General features: G+C 39.0%; 3 protein-coding genes across 42 annotated transcripts in view; 1 reads left to right on the top strand and 2 right to left on the bottom strand.

Moving 5' to 3' along the window:
- or40a1 (odorant receptor, family 40, subfamily A, member 1) overlaps positions 1-27,901 on the top strand; it is a 617,996-nt gene that overhangs the window by 108,227 nt on the left and 481,868 nt on the right. The window lies entirely within an intron of this gene.
- Positions 1,287-20,362, bottom strand: akap1b (A kinase (PRKA) anchor protein 1b). 4 transcript variants are annotated; one of them, XM_073923063.1, is made up of 11 exons: positions 20,209-20,350; positions 14,709-16,258; positions 11,461-11,594; positions 11,123-11,249; positions 10,294-10,421; positions 7,519-7,696; positions 7,282-7,432; positions 6,675-6,742; positions 6,519-6,592; positions 6,388-6,429; positions 1,287-3,687 (listed from the first exon to the last, which is right to left on the bottom strand). In XM_073923063.1, the coding sequence occupies exons 2-11, from the start codon at positions 16,231-16,233 to the stop codon at positions 3,454-3,456; spliced, it is 2,661 nt and encodes an 886-aa protein (XP_073779164.1). In that variant the 5' UTR covers positions 16,234-16,258; positions 20,209-20,350; the 3' UTR covers positions 1,287-3,453. The 4 variants fall into 4 exon arrangements, with proteins under 4 accessions (XP_073779164.1, XP_073779165.1, XP_017206451.1 ...); XM_073923064.1 differs by having other exon boundaries at positions 19,299-20,350; XM_017350962.4 differs by having other exon boundaries at positions 1,287-3,857; positions 6,364-6,429; positions 19,299-20,350.
- The window catches only part of nf1a (neurofibromin 1a), a 123,031-nt gene continuing 119,906 nt past the window's right edge, over positions 24,777-27,901 (bottom strand). For 35 of the 36 annotated variants that reach the window (XR_012390931.1, XR_012390929.1, XR_012390932.1 and 32 more), the window contains one exon: positions 24,777-27,660. Coding sequence is in view for 22 of the 36 variants with exons in the window: in XM_073923827.1 (XP_073779928.1) it covers positions 27,518-27,660 (143 nt within the window). In the remaining 14 variants the exon portion in view is untranslated. The remainder of the gene's footprint in view (positions 27,661-27,901) is intronic. The other variant, XR_012390923.1, reaches the window with a different exon arrangement.

The raw sequence follows: 27,901 nt of genomic DNA on the forward strand, positions 1-27,901 counted from the left end.
TGAATTGTAGCCTCATTGTGAAGACAATGGTCTTCTGCTGCTGTAGCCCATCCGCCTCAAGGTTTGATGTGTTGTGCGTTCAGAGATGCTCTTCTGTACACCTCAGTTGTAACCAGTGGTTATTTGAGTTACTGCTGCCTTTCTTTCAGCTCAAATCACTCTTGCCATTCTCTGACATCAACAAGGCATTTGCGCTCATAGAACTGCCACTCCCTGGAAATTTTTACTTTATCAGACCATTCTCTGTAAACCCCTACAGATGGTTGTATGTGTGAAAATCCCAACAGAGCAGCAGTTTTTAAAATACTCAGACCAGCCCGTCTGGCACCAACAACCATGCCACGTTCAGTCACTTAAATCACCTTTCTAACGAATTCTGATGCTCAGTTTGAACTTCAGAAAATCTTGACCATGTCTACATGCCTAAATGCCTTGAGTTGCTGCCATGTGATTGGCTGATTAGAAATTTGTGTTAACAAGCAGTTGGACAGGTGTACCTAATAAAGTGGCTGGTGAGTGTATCATATGACAAATTTATCCTACAAAAAATAATAAAATACATGTGAGGGATTTTCTCATTTATGAGCACTGTATAAACACACACATACATACAAATACAGTTTAAACCGGTTTCATTTTTTTAAACCAGCACTCAGTTCAATTTTAGTATAATTTAGTCAGTCTATTACACTGAATTATAGTACAAACATCTCTGGTTAAAAACAGAAAGTTTTCAGTTTATAAGCAGTCAAAACAGCACAAATTTTGTAATAACTATTTAAAAGTATTTACTGGTACTTGATCACTTTCTTGGCAACACGGTGGCTCAGTGGTTAGCACTGTCACCTCATAGCAAGAAGGTCACTAGTTCAAGCCCAGACTGGACCAGTTGGTATTTCTGTATGGAGTTTGCATGTCCTCCCCATGTTTGCGTGGGTTTCTCCAGGTGCTCCAGTTTCCCCCCCGTCCAAAGACATGCTGAAGAAACTAAATTGGTCAGTGTATGTGTGTGAATAACTGTTTTCAGTACTGGATTGCAGCTAGAAAGGTATCCACTGTGTAAAACATATGCAGGATAAGTCGGTGGTTCATTCTGCTGAGGTGACCACACATGAATTAAGTGACCAAGTCTAAGAAGAAAAATTAGTGGATGAACGCTTTCTCAAACACTATGACATTTCTATGGCTGCCAAAAGAAAGATTATGTATTATAAATGAAAGATTTAACCATAATCTTTAAATTTTCTACAAACCAAAATCATTTCCAAACTAAAACGTGACATAAATGTTTTTAATAACTTTATTCTCTTTTTTCCAATAGATCTGTACAACCAAAGAATCAAACCTTGTAATGAGTCTGGCAAAAAAAAAACTGACCTGTACATGTCTATGCAGGATTTCTTACACTCATTTAAATAATCAAATGATTAATTATCTAGCTAAGCAAACATAGCAAACCATTCCTACCAACAGAGAACAAATGAGCAGATTTGGGATGATGTGGATGAGGAAAAAAAAAAAAAAAAAGCATGTTCCCTTTTGTTTCCTACACTCGCTTTCAGTGTTTTTACAAAAGTACAGTGAGACATCTTATATATATATATACACGCACACACCTGGACAAGTCTAAAGAAGCGTGACTTTTTGTTACAGTTGGAACATACAGGTCGATACATTTGAACTGGTGGTAGGAAGTCGTGTCAGTGAAGATATGAGCGTAAATGCGGAGGTTAATTGGACATGATTGATACATTAAATGTAAAAGACAGACCTAAAAGACAGAACAATGAAACGTTTCGGCTGTGAGGTCGGCGAGGTTCCTTATTCATCCGCCTACTGTAATGCAGGCAAACCTATAACGGGCCGCGAACGTTCACACAGGTCAAGTACAGCAATTCCTGAAACAATATGACTAATAACTCTCCTCAAACACAAGAAGGATGAAATGAAAAGCTCATACCTGAGATGAACGCAGTATGGAAACAGAAGATGTGGGGGGAAACAAAAAAAAAAAACACCACGTAGCATCATGGGAAAACCGTGACAATCCCCTAAACCTGCTTTCAATCAATGTTACTTTCCAACGCTGTCAGTTTACACACAGGCTAAAGTCGGCAGGGTGTATAATAGTTTCAAAATAAGTACAAAACTATATATTTTCTGTTTGTTTATATCCAGAATATCTCTGGTAAAGCCAAATATGTACAGTAACAGGGGTTTTAGAGAAGTTCCTCAAGGGATTTAGAGGCTAACAACTGTAGTGCTAACAACCAACTAGCCTGGAAATGTCCCACGCCATTCTAGACATGCTGGACAACATTGCATTAGCAATAACTCAGCAGCTAAAGAAATGAACAAGCCTTGTGAATGACTGCTGGAGCATGATTAATGACAAGATTCGAAAAAGAACAGGGAATATTAATCTCTGTGCCATTATTCTTTGACAAATTATACAGTAATAAAGCAGACCTTAATTACATCCCATGTAAAAACCAACATAAAAAGAGCAATGGATAATAAGGCTTAAAGCTTTTTTGTCCTCTCCAAGACAGATAGGTGTATCGACAGCTTCTCCTAGTGGCCAATTGCGTGGGTTGCTGGGATTGGATGCAGTGTACCATTATATTTACATAATGCAAAGAAACATTAATGGCAATGGGTCTACTTGAAGTGATGTTATTGCGAGAGTGAGACGAAAGCAAGCGGCCTGTCACACGGATGATTGTGACAAGTGAATCGACATGCTTTGGAGCTGAATTACATGCATACAAAAACACACAGACCCACTGAATACAGTTCATCCACCCAGAAAAGAAATGTGCCGTCACGTGATAGTGTTCTGGTTGATGTAGTCGTTCTTTTAGTGTCTCCACATGTCAGGATTGAGCACACATGATGCCTTTCAGCACCAGTCGAGCTCTAGTGTGGGGTCTCAATGTAGTTTTCCTTAAAAAAGGCCCAGAATTCAGGAGGGCACAAAGGTCTCCTGGATTAACCGATGTGAAGCGAATTAACCGTTAAGATCTACCGAAGCTGAAGGCAGCTGGAGTCCCACAGATCTGGAGTGTGGTGAAGAGGGAGGTCATGAGATGGGATGCGCATCACCCTCTTAAGGCCACACTGTTGGACAGACAAACATTGAGATGAAGGACATGAAGTTATGGTCATTTATTCCTCGCCAAAACGTTCTGGCTTTCCACCATGCCTGGAAAGTGAAACACTTTGATGAAGCCGTGATAGACGCAAAACATGACTTCTCAAGTCAGCAGCAGCAACAACAACGCGCAGTTTCTACCGCACCACAGTTTTCTTCTTCAATGTACTTTATTACTACAGGTTCTTCAAATCCACAGCAAGATAATCCACAGTTGTTTTTCTTTTTGTGTGTGCTGGAAGGAGTCTGATTGGACGGAAAACATGATTAACCTTTATTTTAGTTACAATATTTTAAATTTACAAGAGCACAAAGTCAATAACACTTGAGTCCTTATTGGTTGTTCGGTAACTTGACGATTGGCTCTTTCTCTTTTTTCGTACAGTAAATTTCTTACGCAAGGGGGATAGAAATGAAAAAAGAAAACAGAAAAAGGCTGTATGCAGGGGAAAGCAAATCAAAAAGGAAAGAAGAAAAAAATTTATTCCAGGAGCCAGTGATGCGCACTTCAGGAGGTGGTGGTGGAGGACACGGTGGGAGAGGACAGGACTGAACCTGCAGATATCCATGAGTGGTGATTATTAAGGGGCAGGTGGGCCATGAGGTGAGTGAGGAGAGCAGGGCGAGGAGCTCTGGAGGATCAGAAACTGTCCACCCAGGTGCCGAAACCTCGCTCTGCCAAAGTGCGATTGAGCAGGACCAGCTGCAAAAGAAGGAATGGAGTATCAAAGTTATATCACATTTTACCATTCTAAAAGATATGGAATGATAAACAACCTGCTGTGCTTTAAACATTTCTTCAAATAAAAAACTTGAAGTAAATAAAGAATAAAAAAATATCAATAATAAAGTAAATAAATAATCATCCATCTATATACACATACAGGGGTTGGACTGAATGAAACTGAATCACAATAAATCATTAGTATTGGTGCAGGACCTCCTTTTGCAGCAAATAAAGCATTAATTTGTCTTGGGACTGACAGATACAAGTCTTGCACCATGGCCAAAAGGATTTTTAGCCATTCTTCTTACAGAATAGTAGTCAGGTCACTATGGCTACGTTCACATTACGAGGCTTAGTGCTTAAATCTGATTTTTGCTCAGATCTGATGTTTTTGCATGGCTGTTCACACTGCTCTTATAAATGTGGCCAATATCAGATTTGCAGTGTGAACAGATCATGGTCCTAAACTGACCCGCATGCGCAAAAGTGCATTACAAAGAGCACAAAATTATGCACCTGTGTGTGCTGCATGAGTAAGCACGTTGTCAGATCATGCTTATATGATTATTACCCTTTTCACAGACAACCGTGGTTTAATTCATGAGCTGTAAATGATTGCTCAGCCACTACTAATGTGTATTTCGGCAATTGAGACCTAAAATAAGTCTCCTGTGATAAACAAAAAAAAAAAAAAAAAAACACTGATCGTTTGTGATTTATGAAGCGCGGTGCGTGGCGCTCTGACCACAGGTGTAGTGAACTCATCAAGGGTTAATGAGCAGCCGCAGACTGAGCTGTGAAGGCAGAGTTGGTTTATCTCTGTTTGAGGAGTTACTTAATTTTACTTCGTTATAAACAGCAGACACGTGCAGAAGGGCGGTTTGGGTGCTCGAGCACCTGCCCTTTTTTTCTCTCGGAGAGAAAGTTCTTCCTCATTTGCACCCGAATCCCCTATCTGTAACACCCACAACGCTTTTCGGCTTCGCAATCAACCCGTGCCTCAATCGTTAACCAGATTAGTTAACAAGCACCAGTTATGCCTTCAAAATCTTTTTCAACATGAACAACCAACTTTCTGTGGTACTGTAATCGCCCTGTGTGCCATTCTACTGTGCTGCTGAGAGGTAGATGATGTCTGCAGCACAGAATGATGACGCATGTCACTCAAAGATTGTGTAAAAGTCACATGAAATCCAACATATCCGTTCACACTGCGGTCGCAGTGCAGAACATCAGATCTGTGTCTGATTTAAGACCACATATGAAAGTGGCACAGATCTGACCTGAAAAGATCAGATTCCATGCGGTTCGGGCTGTTCACACTGTCATCACCTGTCACATGAGGGGGAAAAAAAATCTGATTCGTGCCACATTTACCTGCAGTGTGAACGTAGCCTATGTGATGCTGGTGGAGGAAAACCTTTCCTAACTCACTCCTCCAAAACACCCCAAAGAGGCTCAATAACATTTAGTTTGGTGACTGTGCAGGCCTGCCATTGGAGATGTTCAACTCAACTTTTTATGTTCATCAAAGAACTCTGCCACCAGTCTTGCTGTGTGCATTGGTGCATTATTATCCTGATATACGGCACCACCTTTAGGATACATTGTGCGAACCAATGAGTGCACATGGTCCACCAGAATGGTTCAGAAGTCCTTCACAATGACACGGCCATCTAGCACAAGTATTGGGCCTAGAGAAAGCCACGTAACTGCAGCCCAAAAAAATCACTGATTCACCACCATGCTTCACTATAGGAATGCAACAATCTGGGTGGTATGCTTCTTTCTCCACACCGTAACTGTCCCAAATATGGAAAAGACAGTGAAGGTGGACTCAGAGAACAATACATCTTTCACATTGTCTACAACCCAAGATTTTCGCTGCTGGCACCATTGAAACTGACAGTTGGCATTGGCATCAGTGACCAAAGGTTTGGCTATAGCAGTCCGGCCATGTATATTGACCCTGTGGAGCTCCTGACGAACAGTTTAGGTGAAAACGGAGAGTGAAGATGCACATTTAATTTTGTTTCTTGAATACAATCCCGGGTTAGCACCCAGACATCCCTTTCAGACAACTTTCTCTTGCATCCACAGTTACTTCTGTTGGAAGTGGCTCTTTTTCTTGGTGGTATGCTGACATTACCCTGGATACTGTGGCTCTTGATACATCAAAGACTTGCTGTGTTGGTCAGATACACCAGAGGCAAGGACCAACAATTTGTCCCACAAACGTAACCTTTTCTTTGCTTACTAAACCTTCACGCTCTGCTCTTACTGGTGGAATGTGCCATCAATGAAGATTAGTCACTAGGGTGTTCAATTTTAGCCATAATACCGCAAACACTAAACTGGCCAGTGTTCCAGTTTCATCATCCAAGCCCTGTATATATCCACTTCAGCTGCTGACTACTGTGTGTATGTGTAAAGAGGAGATAGATTAGCACATGTAGACGGATGTAAAATCAGATATTTTTACCTCCTCTCCCACCATGTTCCACATGTGTACTAAAGGAAGTCCTGTATTATTGTCATAGTTGGTGACCTGCATGAGAAAATTGGCCATTAAATTATGTTACTTGTAAACAGCATCAACATAAATGTCATGCATTAATGAATGATTTAAAGACTCACTTGTGCCAGCAATGGAACCCCTCTCGTCATCTCTTCCAGTGCAGAATTGGCCTCTGCTGAGAACCGATCCTCTCCTAATGAAGACATAAACAACAGTGAGATCTAGATAGAGCGAAATGATGACGAACTCAACTTATGACATTTAAAACAAGGCACCTGGTAGTGGGGCAATGTTGTCCAATAGCACTTCTGTTCCTTGGAAGGGTAATGTCACAAAGTCTGACCTGAAAAGCGAATTGAATTAACTTATCATTTAATTTAAGGCCATAACAAATATGATTTTTTAAAATATGTAAAATAACCAATCATGATCAGCAATTCACCATCTGTGACAGAAATATTCTCATAAAATGTTAAACACCATAATTCTACATGCATACTATTTTTTCTTTAAAAGAAACTTGATAATTTAATTAATCGAAAGTGCATTAAATTGATCAACATAAACTATATTTAAAGAATCCTGGAAAGATGCTATGGTTTACAAAAAATTATTGAGTAGAACAACTGATTTCCTTAAATAAGCACATTATATCAGAATTATTTCTGAAGGGTTATGTGAAACCAAAGACTAAGCTAAATATTCAGATTTACTTCGACAGTAATTGATAACCTTATAACTATATTGAAACAATTCAGTTGCAACAACATTTCAAGGCATTACAGTTTAATTTTTTTTTTAGATCAGCCTTAGCAGCTCAAACCAATTCTCAGTATTCATTGTATTTGTTTTTTTATTTGTTGCTTCAATTTAAAAGGGAACCTGATCTGTCGAAGGGTGTCAATCTTGACTCTGTCGTAGCCTCCATAATCAACATATCGGATTTCCACTTCAGTTGAATCTTTGTAGAAGGAGATGACCTGCGCTCGCCACCACGCTCCATCAACAGCTGGGGCCGCACATATCACTCCAACTGCAAATATAAAAAGATGAGAAAGAAAATGAGTGATTCTCTCTAAAAACCAAACGTGTAAAAACACACAAAAGGCCCCATCTTACCTTCAACAGGCGATGGTAATGGAGGAGTGCCGGGCTGCGAATAGCACAGGAACATCTGCTGGTCCAGACTGCGCAGGGCATGATACGTAGGGTGAGTGTGTTGCTGGACAAATACGTGACCAGCAGAAACGATGTTCACCACAATTACTTCTACCGTCACACCACTGGGCAACAGAAGCTGTTAAAGACAAAACAACAAGCATTATGACAGAACAATAAATTCTAATGGTACACAGACTTTGGTTCCCGTATAAGTATCCCAAAACAAACTGGCCTTTAATCATTAAAAAATAAATAAATAAAACTTTAATAAATGCGTGAACTACTCATGATTCTAGTCTTATGTCAGCCAGATGATTATTTTCATGGTGAAAATATAAGGTCTAAGAGATAACATTAAAACTACACAAATATACTAAAATAATCCAGATGATATATTTTTTACATTTATTACATAAACATTAACTTTATAGAAATACATTCAACACTCACTTTAGTTGGCAAGGAAGCATGATGGTAGCTTTTCTAGTCAAATCTAATCTTACATGAACCTTCCAACTGAATTGTACATAATTGTGCGAGAACAATTATATGTAATACCCCACCTACAGTTTATACAAAATGATAGTAATGTAAAATGTAATGTTATGTGTATTTATATAGCGCGTTTATTGTGTATGGCCATATACCCAAAGCGCTTCACAATCATGAGGGGGGTCTTTCCACACCCCCACCAGTGTGCAGCATCCACTTGGATGATGTGACGGCAGCCACAGGACAACAGCGCGGCGCCAGTGCGCTCACTACAGACCAGCTATAGGTGTAATGGAGAGACAGTGATAGAGCCAATTCAGTGGATGGGGATGACTGGGGGGGCCATGATGGTTAAGGGCCGAAAGGGAGTTTGACCAGGACACCAGGGTTACACCCTTACTCTTTACGAAAAAAGTGGCATGGGATTTTTAATGACCACAGAAAGTCAGGACCTCGGTTTGTCTCATCCAAAATATGCCACTCAATGACTATGTTTACATGGACATCAGTAATCAAATTATTTGCCTTAATCTAATTAAGACAATAATAAAACTAAGGCATTTACATGAGTTGCTTTTTGAAAGTTTCTTTCATGATCACGTTTTACATGTTATAGCACATACTTAGATTAACGTCATTGCGATATCCGCATTTCCTCTGAAGTTTCATGTAACTTCGGGTGTTTCATTATTAATTTGTCAAATTTAACTGTGGTTTGGCTCTTTCACTTTAATTCGGGCATGCCCCCCGTGACAAACAAGATATTGGATGCAACTATGAACTGCTGGAAGAGTTGTTTTAATGGAAGTTCATACCGCATGCTAAATGGAAGAAAAAAAGAAAAAAAAAAAAGTTCAGCATTTCACGAGGCAGTTGTCTGTGGTCTGCACTGACTCTGTAGGTGCAGAGAGTGTCAAACAGCCCTGTGTGTGTGTGTGTGTGTGTGTGGACTATCCTGTCGCAAAATGCGGCGAAAAGTCCTACATAATGGTAATAGTTCGAATAAGGCGTTTACATGTCTGTAATGCACTTTAATATTGTGAATAAAATTGCCATACTCCACACGTCCTACTTCGATTTCTCGATGACTTTAATCTGATTAAATTAACCAAAAATCGCTGTTGACATAGTCGACTCTTAATCAGAGTATTGTCTTAATCGAATAATTGGTGTCCATGTAAACGTAGTCACTGACAGTATAGTGTCCTCTTTACTTTTACTGGGGCATTATTACTCGCATAAACCACAGGTTGAGCTGCTGGCCTCACTAACACCACTTCCAACAGCAACCTAGTCTTCCCATGTGGTCTCCCATCCAGGTACTGATCAGGCTTAGCTCTGCTTAACTTCAGTAAGCGGTCTTGGGCTGCAGGATGATATGGCTGTGGCCATATCAATACAAGGTGGATGATAGTATACAATATACTAGGCTATTTTGGGTTATTTAGAGAGCAAATAATTTCAATAATCTGTGCAGTGACACTGTTAGAGAACAACCTGTGCTGCAGAAAATGGCATTTAGATGATCATGTAAATGTGATGCAAGCTTTTAATAAAAAACGTTCAACAACAGTGATGTGGGTGTTGTCCCAAGCTTTAAAATTTGTTGACTTCAGCTAAGTCACACAAAGTTTCAGTTTATATTATAGATCAGCTTTTCAGTGTTATATACATATAGAAACTATTAACGCACCTTCTGAAACTAATTCCACATAAAAATCAATTGATTCAAATCAAGATGACACCCTATTCATTCTTCATTTTCACCAAGTACTTCAGGGCTTTTAGAAGTTAATCCTAAAGTATACTTTTGTTATATATACGCAAGAGTCAGCATACAGTAAGCATAAAGAAAATGTAATAATCAAAATAATGCTTATACTGTATGCGCACTCAAATAAAAAATATGTAGGTGCATTTGATTTTTGCAATAATTACTTTATCCACAAGGTGGCAACCATGCCTCATGGGCACCAATTCAGAATATAGAAGAAAAGCTGTACAAACAGAACAGACTGATATGCTGCAAGCTACAATGACAAGAGATGTAGATGAGAAATTGTGCAAAGATGTTCAGAGCACACTCATTTGTATAACATAAGAGTATAAAGATGGTAAGAAATGGACAAGCAGCTGTAGGCCAAAAGTAAAAAAATCATCACAATTTATCCCATAGTGCAAAGTATACTTTGAGCTTCAACGGTCTATGTTATATGCAGGAGAGGAAGGAGCCAATCTCACCCAAGAAGTCATGGGCAGAGAGGGCAGCGTTAGCGGCGGGGGAGGTGGGGCATACAAGTTGGTCAGGTCGAGGTCTTTGAACTTTTTCCCAATCAAAGCCAGTGCCTTGTCTACCTGCTGCTGGGTCCCTAAAAAACAAACAAACAAAACAACAGAGTCAACGCGTTATATGCACAGCAATTGGTTTTTAACACCGATAAACTTCTGGTGGAAGGTTGATGCGACGATTTTCAATTTCATAAGCTTTGTCTGACAGCGTCGATAATTTGATTCAAATATAACTTGTTACATAAACTTAAGCATTCATCTAGATCAGGGGTGTTCAAACTCGGTCCTGTAGGGCCGGTGTCCTGGAGAGTTTAGCTCCAACCTTAATCAAGCACAGCTGAACCAGCTTATCAAGCTCTAGCTAGATATTCTAGAAACTTCCTGACAGGTGTCTTGAAGCAAGTTGGAGCTAAACTCACCAGGAGACTGGCCCTTCAGGACAGAGTTTGGACTCCCCTGATCTAGTGTTAAATTCATTTAAAGAAGTGTTGCCAGGAGCAACAGGTGAGAAACTCCATCGAAAAAGTTAAATAAATTTGGTAAACATAAAATAAATGTGGTAAAATAAATTTCTATATTTTAAAAATACTGGAATTTAATGCAGTGCTTGTTGTTGAGACCCACTTTATATTGTATCTCAACCAGGCAGCATAGATTTTAAACAAACCAGACCTTAAAACACATCGAGTTTAATGCAAATATAAAAGTCCCCATGCAAGTGTCTTATTAAATCCACAGATGAACAGTGAGAATGAGGCCATTCAGACAAAGATTCCCTTACCTTCTATATGGCAGATCTGAAACTCTTGAGTGTAAGGCAGGGTTGAAATGTAGATCTTAGCACCAGAGCTCTGCTTCAAGAAGCTCACGTATCTCCCTTGTTTGCCTATTAACCGCCCAACTAGATGCTACAAAAACAGGAAAACCACTGATATCAATGGCTCAATTTCAGAAACGAGATTAAAAAGTTTTGCACACTAAAATGTTGTGTTATGCATTCAAACATCACTGGCCATTTACGATTCATTCTGTGCTTTGCAGTGTTTTACTTAAAAGCTGCTAAAATGGAAACTTTTGATTGACAGCAGAAGCACTAAATGGGGGTTAGGAAAAACACACCTTTGGCACCTCAATCTCCCACACAATAAGCTCTGAGCTCTGTGATTGACAGGTCTGGCTGGCACTCAGCTGACCATCTCCCGCCCCCAAGGTAGAACAGCTGTCCACTGAATCCATGCTATTCACATCTGAACCTGTTGGAGGGTGGAAGAAACAACACATCAATATGATCAGCATGAAACTTTGTCTTTACCTATTGTTTGTAAAAGTATTTATAACCACAAAAGTAATCAAATTAAACAAACAAGGATTCAATGTGGTTACAAAAAGGAACAAATACTTTATATAAATAAAATGTATGCACATACATATGTACAACTAATCCCAAGGTAAAATGTTTGTATATAGTTTTATATAGTATTAGTATTATATAAGTCACAATAGTAATAGGAAATAGTAGTAGTATTAAAAACGCATAAAAAGGTAACATAGCAGATGAAATACAGAGCAATAAATAGAGAATCTGCCAACAGATACAATTCATAAATCACCTGCTACTAATCCTGAGATGATCTGGATATTGTAAATACCACAGTCATTGTAGTTGGAAAAATATGGCATCGATTCCACATACGCTCCAGACAACATTTCTATAACTTCTATCGAAATCTTTTAAGGCGTCTAAACAGATCATTCTTTAAAAGAAATTCAAATGCTAATGCCTGCTTAGTCAAGTCATGACAGTCTGCTAAGTAACCATGGGTTAACAATAACAAACACAACCAATACAGACGAAAATGACCACTGACAAACAAAACAAGCCTCTTCCCTCAGGACGAAAAGCTATTGTGTTTTTTTTTATTCACACCCTTAAGGCAGTAAGTCCTCTTCTGTGTAGTCACTTTTCCTTCAATCTGACAGTATCAACGATTATTCATTTACTTGGGTTATACTAACAAGAAAGGAAGCAATTTTAGTTTTGCTACACTTTCTCCTTTCATTCAAATGTTGATGGGCTGAAGACTGGCTGTGTTCCAGACTGGATTAATCCACCTTAGAATTGCAATTCATTGCAAACCAAAGGGCACAAAACTGACCACTTCAAAATGCCTTTTGGTATGTAGGATTTTAAAAGATATAATTGGACACTTTTTACTCCAGAGATTATTTGTGCAAGGTTTCACACCCCTGAACGTATAACACGCAAGATGCAAAAGTATATCATGACAAATTCCTTTGAAACTCTCTATCTACAAGGTATTAAGAATGAGACCTTTAGAAATGGATCAGAGCAAGTCTACAAACCTCACAATATGACAGGAGGATCAGCAAGCAGTGACTGGTGTGACAACACCTTACAAGTGTTTAAGCAAATAACTCAGTTTTTCTGTCATCAAATCAGCAGAGAAATGCCCCAGGCCGTAAAAACAAACATTGGATGTCACCGACCCAGTATTGTTATGTTCTTGTTTATAACTATTGATGAAGAACCAATAACAAACTTACTACTGCCCATTTCCAACACCTGGGGCCTCATGTACGAAGACTTGCGTGGAAATCATACTAAAACATTGCGTACACACAAAGCTGTAAATGTGCGTACGCAGAAAAAATTTCAGATGTATGAAACACTGCCAAATCTCACGCATATTCTTTTGTACATCTGAATGAACGTGAAACTGAGCGCAACATGCACGAGCACAAAACCCCTCCCTGCCTCCTCCCCCATATGAATATGCTAATGACTATGCTAATGGAAAAACCCAACGAAAAAGCAAAGACAAAATCAAGCAAAAAGAGAAACTTTGAACAGAATGTGAATTGGAGGTGCTGCTTTCGGAGGAAGACCGGAGAAAAGCGGTGTTATTTGCAAGTTTGTTCTCCGGAATTAACAACAAAAGAAAAAAATAGAGTGGGAGAGTTTAGCTGATGCGGTCAACACAGTTGGGTCTGAACATATCGCACTGAGTGCATTAAAAAAAAAAGACATAGTCTGGTTTATATCTGTAAAATGTTGCAGTACGCTTAACAGTCTCAGTGGCGCGCTCGTAAGACGCATTTGATCATGAATTGATACGTTCGAGCATGAACTCGGCTCGATTCCAGCGTCTGATGAACTCTTGTTTTTTCCCCCGCTACATATCAGATTTTGCCAACTATTTATCACGAGAAAGACAAGTAGGAATCATCAATAAGTTCATATCAATAAGCATCATATTTTATTTGCAAATTTATTGAATGGAAATGTTTCTGATTCACGCATGCAAATTCATCTTCAGATAGTGTCTTTATAGCAATGTGCGTGCGGTAGATCGCTCAGATTACATTGGGAAAACAGGCGACTGCTGCAAATTGTGCTTTAATGTTTAGCTGGTCAAATGTATGGTATGGAAACCTTATATACCTGCTGAACCCATCTCATACAGCTGCCATTGCATGGCTCAGACACTTTGTAGAGAGGAATTTAACACAACTGCCTCTAGGAGTCGCCAATGGAAATAAAACAGACACGCACAAAAAATGTGCATACGCCTGCCAGAAAGCTGCCGTGAAGCTGCGCACATTCCCACGTTCAGTTCATTGTTAGTAAATCCAAACGTGAGCGATTCTGAGCGTGAAACCTGGCGTACGCAAAGTTTTTGTGCGTACGCAGCGTTGATACATGAGGCCCCTGCTCTGAAGCAGATAATTAAAAAAATAAAATAAAAAAAAACGCAAGAGACTGCTGATAACCATGTAAGGTATAGCAGGGAGCAGTAAAAACAGCCGTGCACATGTGATTGTACTCATGTAACATACTCTGTTTTGGAACTTGAGCATCTGAGGTTTCCAAAGAGTCTATTCACAGTTTGAGGTACCCTTGACTCAGGCTTTTTGAAGTACTACATTTGGCCAAACATCAATATGAGTATTGTCACTGGTTAGAGTTAAATAAACTAAGCCAGCTGAAAACAGTGGTCTTCTTTGTGAACAATAAAATTATTAGCTTAATTTTGGTTGAAAACATTTGCAGAAAATTCCTTTACAACTGACAAGCTGCAAACTAAGCAAAGTGAATTACAAGCTATTCTAAGGCTTTGAATGAATTTGAAATAAACATACCACATAATACACTGTTAAACAAGCCACAATTAAACAACCTGCCCAGGTGGAGTTTACATGGAGTGTGCAATATCAGGAAAAGCTCAAACTTCACTGAAATGTAACTGAATTTCCATTCTACAGGTTCAAAATGGCAAAATAATTATTTTTTGGGGTTGATTCTTGATTTGAGGTCAAATCTTTGTGTTAAAATCTCAAGAACTCACCTCCAGATTGGTCAGCGTCTACCTCACTGGCGGCACCATTCCTAAGGCCTGTTCCATTTAACCGTGCTGCCTCACAAACCGTAGCCACATTTTCTGCAGTAAGGGGTGACTCCTGAGGGGCAATCAGAGCAAGACTTTCGTGCAGTCTATCTTCTTGACCCTCTGTGGCCTTACAAGTCCCTGAAATTTGAATGAGGTCCTCTTTGCTCTCAGATACTGTCGAAGACAACCCTGTGCTATGAAGGTCCTCGCTGCTGACGCCATCCTCGGACTGGCACGTGCTACATCCGGAGTCTTCCACTAGAGCTTCCTCCGCCTGCAACTTGGCCAGAGTTGGTGTGGATTCCAACTGTTCTCCAGACGGCACAGACAACAACCCTCGATCTTTTTCATTCTCCGGCATCTTCCAGAGCGAAGGTGCTAGACAACCATTGACAATCTCTTCTGCTATCTGTGCCGCCCGGGACTCTGCACTTTTTGGAAGTTGACTAGATTCCTCTTTACCATTTAGAGCCAGTGTGCTGTCGTCGGATGCTTCTGAACCTTTGCTGTACCGGGACTCACAGCTGCTGACTGCCATGACCTCCTGGGTGGCTGCTGAGATAACCTCAGTGATCAGCCCCGCCGCGAGACGTTGAAGCTCCTGCAAGTCTGGACTAGTCTCAGCCGGCAGGCCCAGGTCTCCGTTCTCATGATGCTGAGCCCCAGTGGAGCTTTCTGAGAGGGGTGTGCTGGTGGAGTTGGGAAATGAGGTCAAATTTAAGGGTGTTTTTGGGCTGCAGGTCTCCAGCAGGACAGCTTCACTCTCTGTTGAAGATATAGTGGAGGCCAGTTCATCTTTAGAAATGTCAGCCTGCAGATTTTGAGCACAAGTTGTTGCTAAGCTTTCAGTGGCCACCTCTCCCTCAGGTTCGGGTCGCTCTGCTTTGGCTAGCTCTACAGAACGCTGGCTAGTTAGTGTTTGGTTTTCAACCTGCTTCTTGATTGAATCAGTGCTTGCTGGCGGTAACTGGCTTGATGGTCTGGCATCAGTTGCGACATCTGGTCCTTTGTGATGAGGGGTTTCCTCAACTGTTTTTGTGGGGGTTGAAGATGACACAGGAGTTGTCTGGCTAGTGGTCTCTGGGTGGCTTTTGGGGGGGACTGATTTTGTACCGCTGTGAGGAGCGCTTAGTTGTCCACTTGCTAAGACAACTGGAGGGGTGCCAAGAGCCTCTCCTGCAGTGGCTTTTAGCACTGGTGTGTGAATCTCCGCTACCACTTCCTGCTCAACAGGCCTGTGCTCTTTGGCCTTGACTCTGTCTTGGCTGGTTTTACGGTGTGTGCTGCTGGATGCAGGGCAGCTTTTGTCGACCATCCCATTGCTGCCCTCACCAGAGGAGGTCCGCAATCCCATGAGTGAGTCCTCCTCACTGTCGTGGCTGGTGATTCGCTCTTTTTTGCGGGAGATGTACCACCACCAGCCTATGAGCGCCAGCACTCCGGGAAGCGTATACGGAACAAAGGACCGGAACCTCAGTGGCATCTCCGTTGGACCCTAGCAGCTACACCTGCAGATCAACACAAGGAACGGATATTAATCTAATTTTGTCCATGCAATATGTAACAAATAACAATGCTGTGATACGATGCAATATAATGAACACATTAACATCAATTATTAAATCTTATTATTAATGTTATAATGTATTTATTTATTTCAAACACAGTTAAAGTTTATCAGTAACTCAACGTTTATACAAAGACAACTGAGGAAGAAAACAACTGAACTGCCTAAATTTGCCTCAAATAGCAAACCTCAGTAATAAATTAAAGTACAAAAAAGATTTTTCGTAGGGGATTCTTTTTCCATATTGATACTAAATATAATTAATAAATTGACACAAAATACTGATTTGAGTTGAAATTACATTTATTTAGCAAGAAGCAGCCAGAGTGATTCAAAAGATAACTTGGCACAGAATGTTTAGCTGTAAACTAGAGGAAATATCTGACCACAGACCATCAGAATCTGAAAGAATTCCAGGGAGGCATGTAAAAAGAAAATGTTTTGTATCTAGTTAAAATTGCACTGCCTTTGGGAAGTGAAAGAATCTGTGAGTCATCCTCATCCTGGATAAATTTCACCCTGATCAACAATCATTTGTCTTGTTCACAAGTCTGTGCAAAATTTTGAGAAGTACCACCTCATCATGGATCTACAACATGCATGGGCATAGATCCATACATTGATTATTATATAATATGCATCAAACCTTCTGCACCTATGTACTACAGTGTTTACAGTATATTCTGCCTTGTTACTTTACAGTGAGAGACAGGAGAGTCCTGGCCAGCCATGCAGAAACTTCAGGGACAATATCACATGGCTGATATTCAACCTCAGAGGCTGCAGGGAGCTACGTGACATGTCTACCTCTTTGCTATTGGCTGGGAGGGGCATCCTTTCAGAGTTAAAAAAAGGACATTCATGCATGCCTTTCCATCATGGGAGCAGCATTTCCCAGTCTCCAGAACAGGAAGAAGACATCATGCACAAGTCCCTCCCATTCACTCCTGTACATAGTTACCAAAGATAAAGGGGTTTCCGTTTCTCGTCAGCTTCCAGATGTTTCAAAAAGCAACCTGAACCTGCTAACTTATTCATTGTCAGTAAATGAAAAGTACTTTCACGTCTATCAGTTGAATCTTAATATACAAACATATTTTGACTACATTTATCATTAAAAAGTAATTAAAAAAACATGAAATTTGTCATCAATTATCACCCTCCATTTGTTTGAAACCTTAGGTTATCATCTGTTGCTAAAAACTTGCTAACAATAAATTGTGAAAATTCTTGGTAACCAAACCAAAGAGGATAACTACCAATTTACATTCATCATCACAAATGCAAATGGGGTTGGCACAAGTGGAGGGTAAATGAGTAATTGAGAGAAGTAAGCGAGGGCAGCTGTTAAAGTACAATGTTAAATGCATCTAAAACTGAGTCTTCATGTTATGTCTATCATAATGATGCGATCATACGAATACTTCATAACCACAAATAAAAGAGACATCAACTACCCGCTTGGCATGCATATTATAGCATTTTAATTGTATTTGTGTATCTGTTTGAAGTTACTGGAATAATTTTGATAACACTGGTCTATACACACAACTTTTTAAACCCAAGAATTTCCCAATTGTATGTGCATTGTGTGTAAAAGCACCCCTAGACTGTATATAAAGGTGTTGCATCTGTAGAAGGTTGCAAAATACAGTGAAGCAGAACTCCTTTTAGATGTACTGTACAAGAAACAACACTAGTAAAACAAGATAGCTGTACATGAACTTAAGCAGTAAGTGTGCTTAAGGGTTACAAAACCTCCAAATCACTAAAATAAAAAGAAAATGCCATAAAAACTATATTAATATAGCATTTAAATTGACACTCAGATTATTTATTTGTGGATAGATTATGTGTCTATTTATATATTCATCAAATGTCACAATTTCTACAAATATATTTTGCACAAATGTAGTTCGTTTTATATTTTTATTATCCCAAGGTGTTCATATTTTATACATTTTAATTATTATGAGTTTAGCTCATTCTAGTTCAGCCCAATTTTTCTGTTGTCTTTGTCAAGCATCAATTTTGCAAGACGAGCAGTACTTGCCAATAAACGTGAATAACTATATCTCATGTACTTCTGAAAGAATCTGTTATAGTACCAGATATGGAGGTTGGTCAGAGAACACAATAGTCATAATATTAATACTACACTGTCTGTTAGCGCTATCAGTCTTGAGCACGTTTCATGTTACCACGTAGTCACATTACAGTAGTTTCTGCTCAGTGAAGTCTTCCTGAAACAGTTTGAGTCCAGTGTTCACCTTCAGCACGAGGTTAAATAGATGCTTGCTGAGTTTAACGCTCGCTGTCATATCATGGCCTGAGCGCGTGCGCGAGCGGACCATAGAAAAGAGAACCGAGCGCGTGCTGCACGGTGGCCGTTCGACCTTGGGAGGTGTATAGATAACGGAGAGGGCACCGTAGCCAGTCATTCGCGCAACACGTTACCTACGAACCCATTGATAGCAAGTAAGCGGCTTACTAGTGCTGCAGCATTCAGAATACAAAAGCGAACCTCCGATCACTCCAGCGCGTGAGGTAACAGTTACGCGCACCGGCTGCTGGTGGAGAATTACACCGAGACACACGAAAGTGACGTTCTCCGTGCGTTATATCACACTGCCAATGCAGCTAAAGCCAATGATATAATTGTGCATGAAAGTGCACGTCCCCACACACATTGCGCCAGATGTCTGAGAGGTTGCAATAAATGCTGCGCGTGTTAGCACTCATGCTAACCGTCCATTGCTGCTGCAGCTGCTATAAGGGCTAACGAGAGAAATGAGCTAAATAAAAGCGGCTGCTTGCTAATTTCCCGACAGCAATGACACAATAAACATAAGTCATGGGATTAAATAAAAGCGGACGCGCATAACATAGCCAGTTAGCGAGGTGATATTGACCTACAGTGCGCGTGGTAGGCCGCTGAATGAATTGCAACCCCATGCAGCTATTTAGTCCAAAGTACTGACCGCTTCAAGTATCTCCAGTTTAATCCGAATTCACCGGGTAACCCTCCACCGAGTGCTCGTTCTTCAGAGCGGCCCTGAATTATCCATGAGTTCACAGAAACCGCTCGTCCATGTGGCTTCGGTACATAATTCAGCTGAATGAAGGTGTGAGTTGACTTCAACGCGCAAAGGCATGAGAACAAAGCAGGAGAGCATATGTTTCCATGTCATTCTCCAAAACCACCACACACATTACCACAGCTCAAAGTTAGATTATGAATTGAACCTTTAAAATAGCCAAATGACAATCCCCTAATGGAAAAATAGAGATAATTTGGAGTCCTTGATGGATTGGGCCATAAACAAACCAAATGCTTGCTGGTCTAATCAGCTTGAGATGGTTTGTGGAGCATGTAGCTCGGTTAACTATTAGCCTGATAACCAATTCAGAAAATCAAATGTCATAGCTAATCTAAAACCTAGCAATCCCCCCCAATACCAGCTAACGTTAACGTTATAGCTGTTCAAGCTGATTTGTACGTCAAAGTCTACTATGTAATAATGATGCACTATTATGTATTTGATAAATTAGGGCACAATAATTGACAAGCAACACTTAAACAAGGGTTGAACTCAGATTTAGTGATAAGTTACTCGCTGAGGCTAACGTGTTTTCGGTCTCTATGGATAGCGGATAGCACTGGCGCAATGTCAAACACACATACTGCCCAACCAATAAAGATGGAAATCGTATACCATGATGGGATGGTTAGATGTGAGACAGTTAAATCTGCTTGAACGTTAAGCAGCAGAGGGCAACGGCAGACATCAGGACTAATCATAGAGGTTGCTAAAATGGGCTCCCTCTCTGCGCTATAAGCTTCACCTATCTACACATGAGGTAAAACGCGCGCACACGGGTCATACTCACTGTGTTTATGCGTCCCTCGCACCGCCACCGTATAATGTTAAATGTAACGTGGTCAAGGCCCAGCACAATCCCAACGTGTCCCCCCGCTTCGTGAGTGTATGTGTGTGTGTATGTGTATGTCTCTTGTCTCTCCTCCCCACGTGTTGATCGTCCGAAAGCACACTCTAAAAACAGAGACGCATCAGCTGATCAAATCTCGCGATAAGTCCGCTCTCAACGTGTAAAGGTGCCCAAACATCGCGAGCTTACAGTGGTCTCGGACTTCACAAGGCTGCTGGGGTCGTTATGGAGTCGTTTGTTTATCATTTAAAATAAAAGTAATACGTGAACGTGGCAGACGGGCTCAAATAAAAAAAATATATAAATATATTCAAGAAGTTGTAACTACAAATGTGTTTTCAGTTATAGTCAAACTCGAAGAGCTTCACTTATTTGATGTTATTATAAGGACAGATAGCCGCTAAACTTTGAACTTTACCCCTGGATGTGATAACGGCTGCTACATTTCAGCTAACTTGATTGGAGGTTTGCCACATTTTAAAAGATCACAGTTATCTGTTTGTGAAGTGCTCTGTTTAATCTAGACAAATATTTAACAGCATTTAAATGGTATGATTCTTGAATAACCATTATACATTCCGTTAACTTGAATAATAAAACTAGTCATTTAATTAAATCTTATGTACGTACTTTAATGGAATGCTAAACTAAATAAAAATGCCATTATCTTAACCTTTACATTTAGCTATAAGGATATGTTATTTTATTGTCAGTTATTTTGTTGGATGTTATCTAAATGGATTATTTAACTTGTGAAATATCACTTTCACAATTCATTATCAACATATTCCAAAGTCAAAAGTTTTGGGTTCTTTTAAAGTAACTTAGTGGTCCACTATGATATCATATTTTAAACTTTAGTTGATGTGTAATGTAGCTGTGTGAACATAAACAACATCTCTGTATGTAAAAAGTTTTAAGTTCAATGCAAAGGGAGACTTGGGTTTTACATAGTTAGCTTAGCAAAGCCTACAATGAACGAATTTTGGGGACTACAAAAAATACTTCTGCCCCCTGTGAGATCACAAAAGTTCATTACTGCACATCCAAACTGAGCAGGTAAGGCCCGTGGCCAGAGGCGTTATAACAGAGCAGAGATTAAGCCAAAAATGCGTTTAAATGCTGCTATTTCCACAGAGCTTTGTCCGTTTCTGTATTTAGGCTTCCAAAGGACACAACACAAACACAGAAGTGCTTACAGTTCAATATAAATTATGTTCCAGAGAATTATAAAATACACAGCAAGCATGATTTGACAAAACAGCTCCAGAATATCTTCCAGTTCAGTGCTGGATTCGGCTAAAATCTCCTCAAAGCCGAAGCTGTCAGGTACGTCCAGTAAGTGTTTTTATTAGTTAAAATTGATCATGACATGTACAGTGTCTAGCGTTTACAGTATGCTGTAGCAACGATGTAAACAATGGGTAATGCTGCTTTGCGGGCAAACAATTTAGCTACAAACTCATATTTATCAGTCAAACTGCTGTAAACACACACACTCCACCAGCACGTTCGTGTCTATTATGTGTGTGCGCACGCGACTGGCTGCACTGATTGTCTTCAGGCAGCTTTTCCATGCGTTACACATCTCAGATAATTAAGTCGCAAAAGATATGTGGATGATTCATATTACTTACACCTGCCTATTCTGGATACACGTGAAAGCCGTCATGTTACGCGTTGAGTTAAAAAAATACAGTGCTAGCGGCATAAAAATAAATCCAGGCTCAAATAGGTAGCATCCCACATCTTGCGCTTTATTCTTCTGTCACAATATATTACAGAAAATAACTTAATCCGAGCATCAGAGAAAAAGAAAGTCCACATGCGCTTGTTTCAGAAAGTTCACACACACATAGACGCAAACGCTATTAAAGGTGCCGCACCCCATTTTCATTTGTTACAGACACTTGTCAGATTTTATTTTAGAGAGCAGGCAGGAGGTTGACTGAGGTTTACATAGCAGAAAAGCGCGTGCTTTTATGGGCGTGACGTGGAGCCGATTCGCCAATCACAACATATTACTGTATAACGATGACCAATCAGAGTCACTTAAGGACGGGCCTTTCAGAGGAACTAGGAAATTTGACAGTCGTTTTCATGTTAGCTGAGTAGCTGTGTATAATCAAAGTGAGATATATAAAAAAAAATAACGAGATTTCCTTCAAGTGAAACATGAGCACATATTGCTTTGCATCTTATAAACACCCCTTTAAAAGATGTTTTAGCTTCCAAACTTTTTATTTATAATTTATTTGATGATTAACAATTGATTGATTAATAAAGTTTGTTTATAATAACTATTTCATAATTTTTTTAGCAAATTCAACAGACTTTGCTGTGTCATTTTGTTTTTTTCTATACATTCAGGATATAAATATTGCAAAACCATTTTAATCATTGTCGGCTCTATTTGCCATGGAGCAAGTCTAAATGTAATGATCTGAAGGTAGAACAATGTGTTAAATGCACTCTGAAATTTGTAGTTCATATAACCTATATTTTATTTGACATAAAATACAGCTTAAAGTTTAAGCCTGACTAGTTCCCAACACTACACTACCTGACAAAAGTCTTGTGGTCAATCCCAGTTGTAAGAACAACAAATAATAACTTGACTTCTCGTTGATCATTTGCAAAAGTGGCAGAAGATATATTTTTTCAGATGAAACATCTGTTAAACTGCATCCCAATCCTCACAAATACTGCAGAAGACCTATTGGAACCCGCATAGACTCAAGATTCTCACAGAAATCAGTCAAGTTTGGTGAAGGAAAAATCATGGTTTGGGGTTACATTCAGTATGCGAGCATGCAAGAGCTCTCCTGAGTGGATGGCAACATCAACAGCCTGAGATATCAAGACATTTGTGCTGCCCATTACATTACAAACCACAGGAGAGGGAAAATTCTTCAGCAGGATAGCACTCCCACTCATACTTCAGCCTCCACATTAAAGTTCCTGAAAGCAAAGAAGCTCAAAGTGCTCCAGGATTGGCCAGCCTAGTCACCACACATGAACAGTATTGAGCATGTCTGGGGTAAAATAAAGGAAGAGGCATTAAAGATGAATCCAGAGAATTTTGATGAACTCTGAGAGTCCTGCAAGAACACTTTCTTTGTCATTCCAGATAACTTTATTAATAAGTTATTTAAATCATTGCAGAGATGTATGGATGCAGTCCTTCGAACTCATGGGAATCATACACAATATTCATTATTTTTCCACTGCACCATGGCTTTATATTCTATAGTGTACATTATTTCTGTTTAGTGACAAGACTTTTGTCTATGCAAAGTCAAGACTTTCCTGTCCTAATAAGATAACTAGAAATCAAGGCATGATCATGTTTTATTTTAGTAAATAAGTGTAATCTAGAGGCCTGTCTTTCATATAAGCCCCTCACTATACCATATGATCAACTAGAAGTTAGTCAAGATATTATTTGTTGTTCCTAAAACTTGAATAGGTGACAAGACTTTTGTCAGGTAGTGTAGAATATGGTAAGAACATTTACTGCAGACTAACATTTGATCACACCAAAGAAAGGTGATGTTTTCCAGTTTAAACCTCCAAAGATTATTAATTAAAGGTACATTAACTTGGAAAGCAAAACGTCAGAAGCCTTGCTATCTTTGAAAGGGATTGAAATAAAAACATGTTCCAATAGTTTAAGAAAAATCTTAATTTAAATGGAAAAATACATATCTATACCCCACTGACAGTTTTTTCTTATTTTAATAATCAACAATTAAGTTCAGAAAACAAGATGTTTAATTTTCAATCTCAAGTCAGTATATAAAGGAATAATGATACATTGAGGAATAATGATACATTGAGGAATTTTTTCTTTAGTCATACTCACTTGTTCCATATCAATGAGTTTCTTTATTCTGTTCAGCACATAAGATATTTTGAAGAATGTTAAAAACCATTGACTTCCATAGCAGGGAAAGCAAACAATATACTACTAAGTCAATGGTTACAGGTTTCCAACATTTTTCAATATATGGTCTTGTGTTCATCAGAAGAAAAAACTGAACATGGGTGAGTAAACGATGAAATTTTAAATTTTTGGGAGAACCATCTCTTTAAAATGAATATATATTTGTATTTGAAAACAGATGAAACTTTTCTAATGCAATTTAAGGCTTTCTATTTTGATGTATACCTTTAGACGGCCTTAAATTGTGGAAGAGGGACTTGACAGCTAAAAAAACCACCCTGCATTAAGTTTAAAAGATAGTGGAAGTGTAAAAATCAGTTTTGATTTGTTAGAATGTTTTCAAACAACAGAATAGTTCCTTTAATCATCATCTTATTCCACCAGCTGTAAGATTATAGTACAATTTTCTCAACTTGATCAATACAAACCTTTTTTTATTCACACAGGTTGCTGTGGAAATTCTATGACATGACGAATAAGTGATGCAGGTAACTTTCCATTAATTCAACACATTTCTTTGTCGTTAAAAATCATGGATAATAAAATTGACTGAACGGCATAATAACAGGGTTGAGGGAAACTTTTATTACGAACACTGGTATAATTAAATTGCCATGTTATACATGTACAGCAACTAACCGCTTTACAAAAAAGCAAGTAATACAATATCACATATATTTACACTTGTATTTATATACCTTCCAATTTTACACAAACATATTTACAGGTGACAGATACATTGTATACAGATGACCAATGCAATTAAAAATGTGGCAAATGCATCCGACGAACACGCATCTTCAATTATATAAAATAAACCACTTTTTAGTCTGTTTATGATGAATACATGAGACGGTTTAATTACATATGTGATTTAAAAGGCTTTAGGGACATGTCGTGTCAAACCACAGCTGTGGCAGTCAAGACTGTGCCTTCGTTATTGTTGTCTATCAATATAAGGTCAGTTTTAGATTGGTAGCAATGCAATTCCTAAGATTCAAAAGTAATATTCTGGTTATTCAGAGCAATGGATGCAAAACAAAACCACACAATTGGGTCATTTATGTTCCTTCATATTTTAAATTCGTTATTAAAAACTCAATTTAACACAGATTGATGCCAGTACGACATGTAAAGCAGGAATAAACATTTCAAGTTTCATTTTTGATCGTAACAAAACACTGAGATCTGAAATCTTCTGTTGGGACGATGTTTCACTGTATGGACGAATGTTTATGAATAGTTTAATGGTAAAACAAATCTACAAATGAAAAAAAAAAACAATGACATTGATTTGGTCCCAATTTTAAGTATGAAACATGATCCTTGTGTATTTGGATGAAAACATCAAATTAAAATAATGCATAAATACTTCATCCTCAAACATTTGGCCTGTACCCTTCTTTACAAGTTTCCCTTTAATAAGCATTTCAAAGAGAGTCGATAAGTCATGTCATTTGTGTTTGTTGCAAGGTACACTACCATTTCCTCCTCTACGATTTGTGGATCGACATAATAATGAGAACGATAATGCAGGAAACATATTGCACACAAAAATCGCCCACTTCAATTTTGACAGCCACTGTGTTTAATACACAACAGCATCTTAAAAGTACAGTTCACCCAAAAATGAAGATTAGCTTTTTATTTAATCACCCTCAGGTTATCAAGGATGTAGGAAATGTTGTTTTCCCATTCAGTAGAACAGTAAAGAGGATTTTTAGCTTTGTTGATTCATAAAATGCATGTCAACAGCAATTTATGAGTCAAAACAAAAACACATACAGGCATCAATACATTGAGGTCTTAATAATGTTATACAGTTTCCAGGTTCTTGCCTTAATATGAGACCTCAATGTATCATTAGGAGCCTTGGGTATTAATCGAACTTAATTTCACCTTTTAGCTATTGACTTGCATACTTTAAATCACAAAAGACGACAATTTCAACTAAAACTTCTATAATGTTTTAATGGAGAACACAAAGGTGTCACCTACACCTTAGGTGACTGGAGAGTGAATAAATGAACATCATATTTTAATTTCTGGGTGAACTATCCCTTTTAAATGGCACAACTGTCTTCAATTCTACAATATACTGATTAGGTGAGAACGCCAAAGCTAATGAGAACTGTATGGAAGAAATAATTACTTTAAGGCATACAGCACTGACAAGACAGATACAAAAACAAAAAAACATACAAAATGGAGTTTACAACAGTTTCCCCTCTTAATATTGCAAACTAGTCTTTGGTGCAATGTTACTATGTCAGCGCGTGGTTGGATTGGGATTTCTGTGCCATATGTGAGCTGTTGATGAGACGGAAACAGGGGAAAGTTAAAGTGTGCGCGGACATTTCCTGATCGCACACTTTAATCGTGTGCAATTTGTACACGCACATAGTGTTCGATTTAAAAAACAAAAACATATTGCACCACAGTTATACATGAATATTAATGCCAATTTGTTGTTGATTTGTGCATTTTGGGAAAATACTATGTGGGTATCTACTCATGCGCTGCTCTTCCAGAATCGTTTTTTTATTTAACGACTGATGATAAACAACGATCGCAAAGCAAACCTTCATGTGATGTCTGAAAGGATAACTTACATTTACAGAATAAATACTTGGATGCCGCAATATGATATTCTCATATCTGATGTTTACGTTGTACTGTTTACACTGCAGCAGACAATATGGTAAATGTTAAAGCCGCGACACGTTTGTTTTTCATAATTAGTACCTGTTTTCCCTTCCTTAGCAAGGTCTTGCCTATTTTACAAACTATACACAGCTGAAAACCCTGACAAAGGCACACAATGGATAAAGTAAGAACCCAAAACATGTGATCGTTATTATCATCAACATTATAGTACACACATAATCTTTCCTGGATCCAGATTTCAAGCCTGTGGATATCAGGAAAAAACAAAACAAAGGACAGGCCTGGACGAAATGGAAAACGGCCGAGTCATCTCCACACGGTTGGTCATCTGTTTTTACTGTAGTGGTTGATTAGATCTTGTGTTTCTTTCAGACAGAATCTCAAGTTTGTGCAAAAAAACAAAGAGTGGACGCCTCAACTGGACAGATTTGAGCATTTCAATGTGGTCAGTCCCCAAGTTGAGTGCAACACGGAGAGGTCAGTGTGTTCTCCGAAAAGAGTTCATTTAGGCAAAGTGTGTGGCAAGCTTCAACTGGTATAAAAACAAACAAACACTCAAGCGGTTCTTCGATGCAGGAACCTTGTTAAACTGGACGGTGGAAAGCAGAACGAGCCATGGCCACGGAGTAGATCTTCTCAGACGATCTTTTTGATGCTTGGCCGTTTGAAGCTGCCTGCGCTGCGCTGCTTCTGCACCTGGCTTGCTGAGCCGTGCCGCATTCGCCCACTGGTGGACAGACTCGAGGTGGGAGAAATCTCAACGTTCTCCTTGTCGATGCCTGGAGGAGAGAGATGTTATGTAACCACTGAATCACAGCCTTATATCTTACTTCAAACTATTGAAATAGTTAAATTAGGATTATCAAATGTAAAATAATACTTTCAGACATTAACTAAAACAGCAGGTCAGGTTTCACAGATATGCTTTGACGTGGAGCTGTAAATACACATGTTGAACAGTAGGTGTCTCAATGTACAACAATATCAATCAGGGATCATGTGAGTGTTTATGATGGAGCG

The sequence above is a fragment of the Danio rerio genome, chromosome 15 (assembly GCF_049306965.1).
Source record: "Danio rerio strain Tuebingen ecotype United States chromosome 15, GRCz12tu, whole genome shotgun sequence".
In the NCBI taxonomy this organism is placed as follows: Eukaryota; Metazoa; Chordata; class Actinopteri; order Cypriniformes; family Danionidae; genus Danio; species Danio rerio.

Coding starts and splice junctions, on each gene's coding strand:
- akap1b (XM_073923063.1), bottom strand. CDS start 16,233: ATGCCACTGAGGTTCCGGTCCTTTGTTCCGTATACGCTTCCCGGAGTG. Junction 11,595..14,708: donor AGACGCTGACCAATCTGGAG/GTGAGTTCTTGA, acceptor ACCCTCCAACAG/GTTCAGATGTGAATAGCATG. Junction 7,433..7,518: donor ATTACCATCGCCTGTTGAAG/GTAAGATGGGGC, acceptor TTATATTTGCAG/TTGGAGTGATATGTGCGGCC.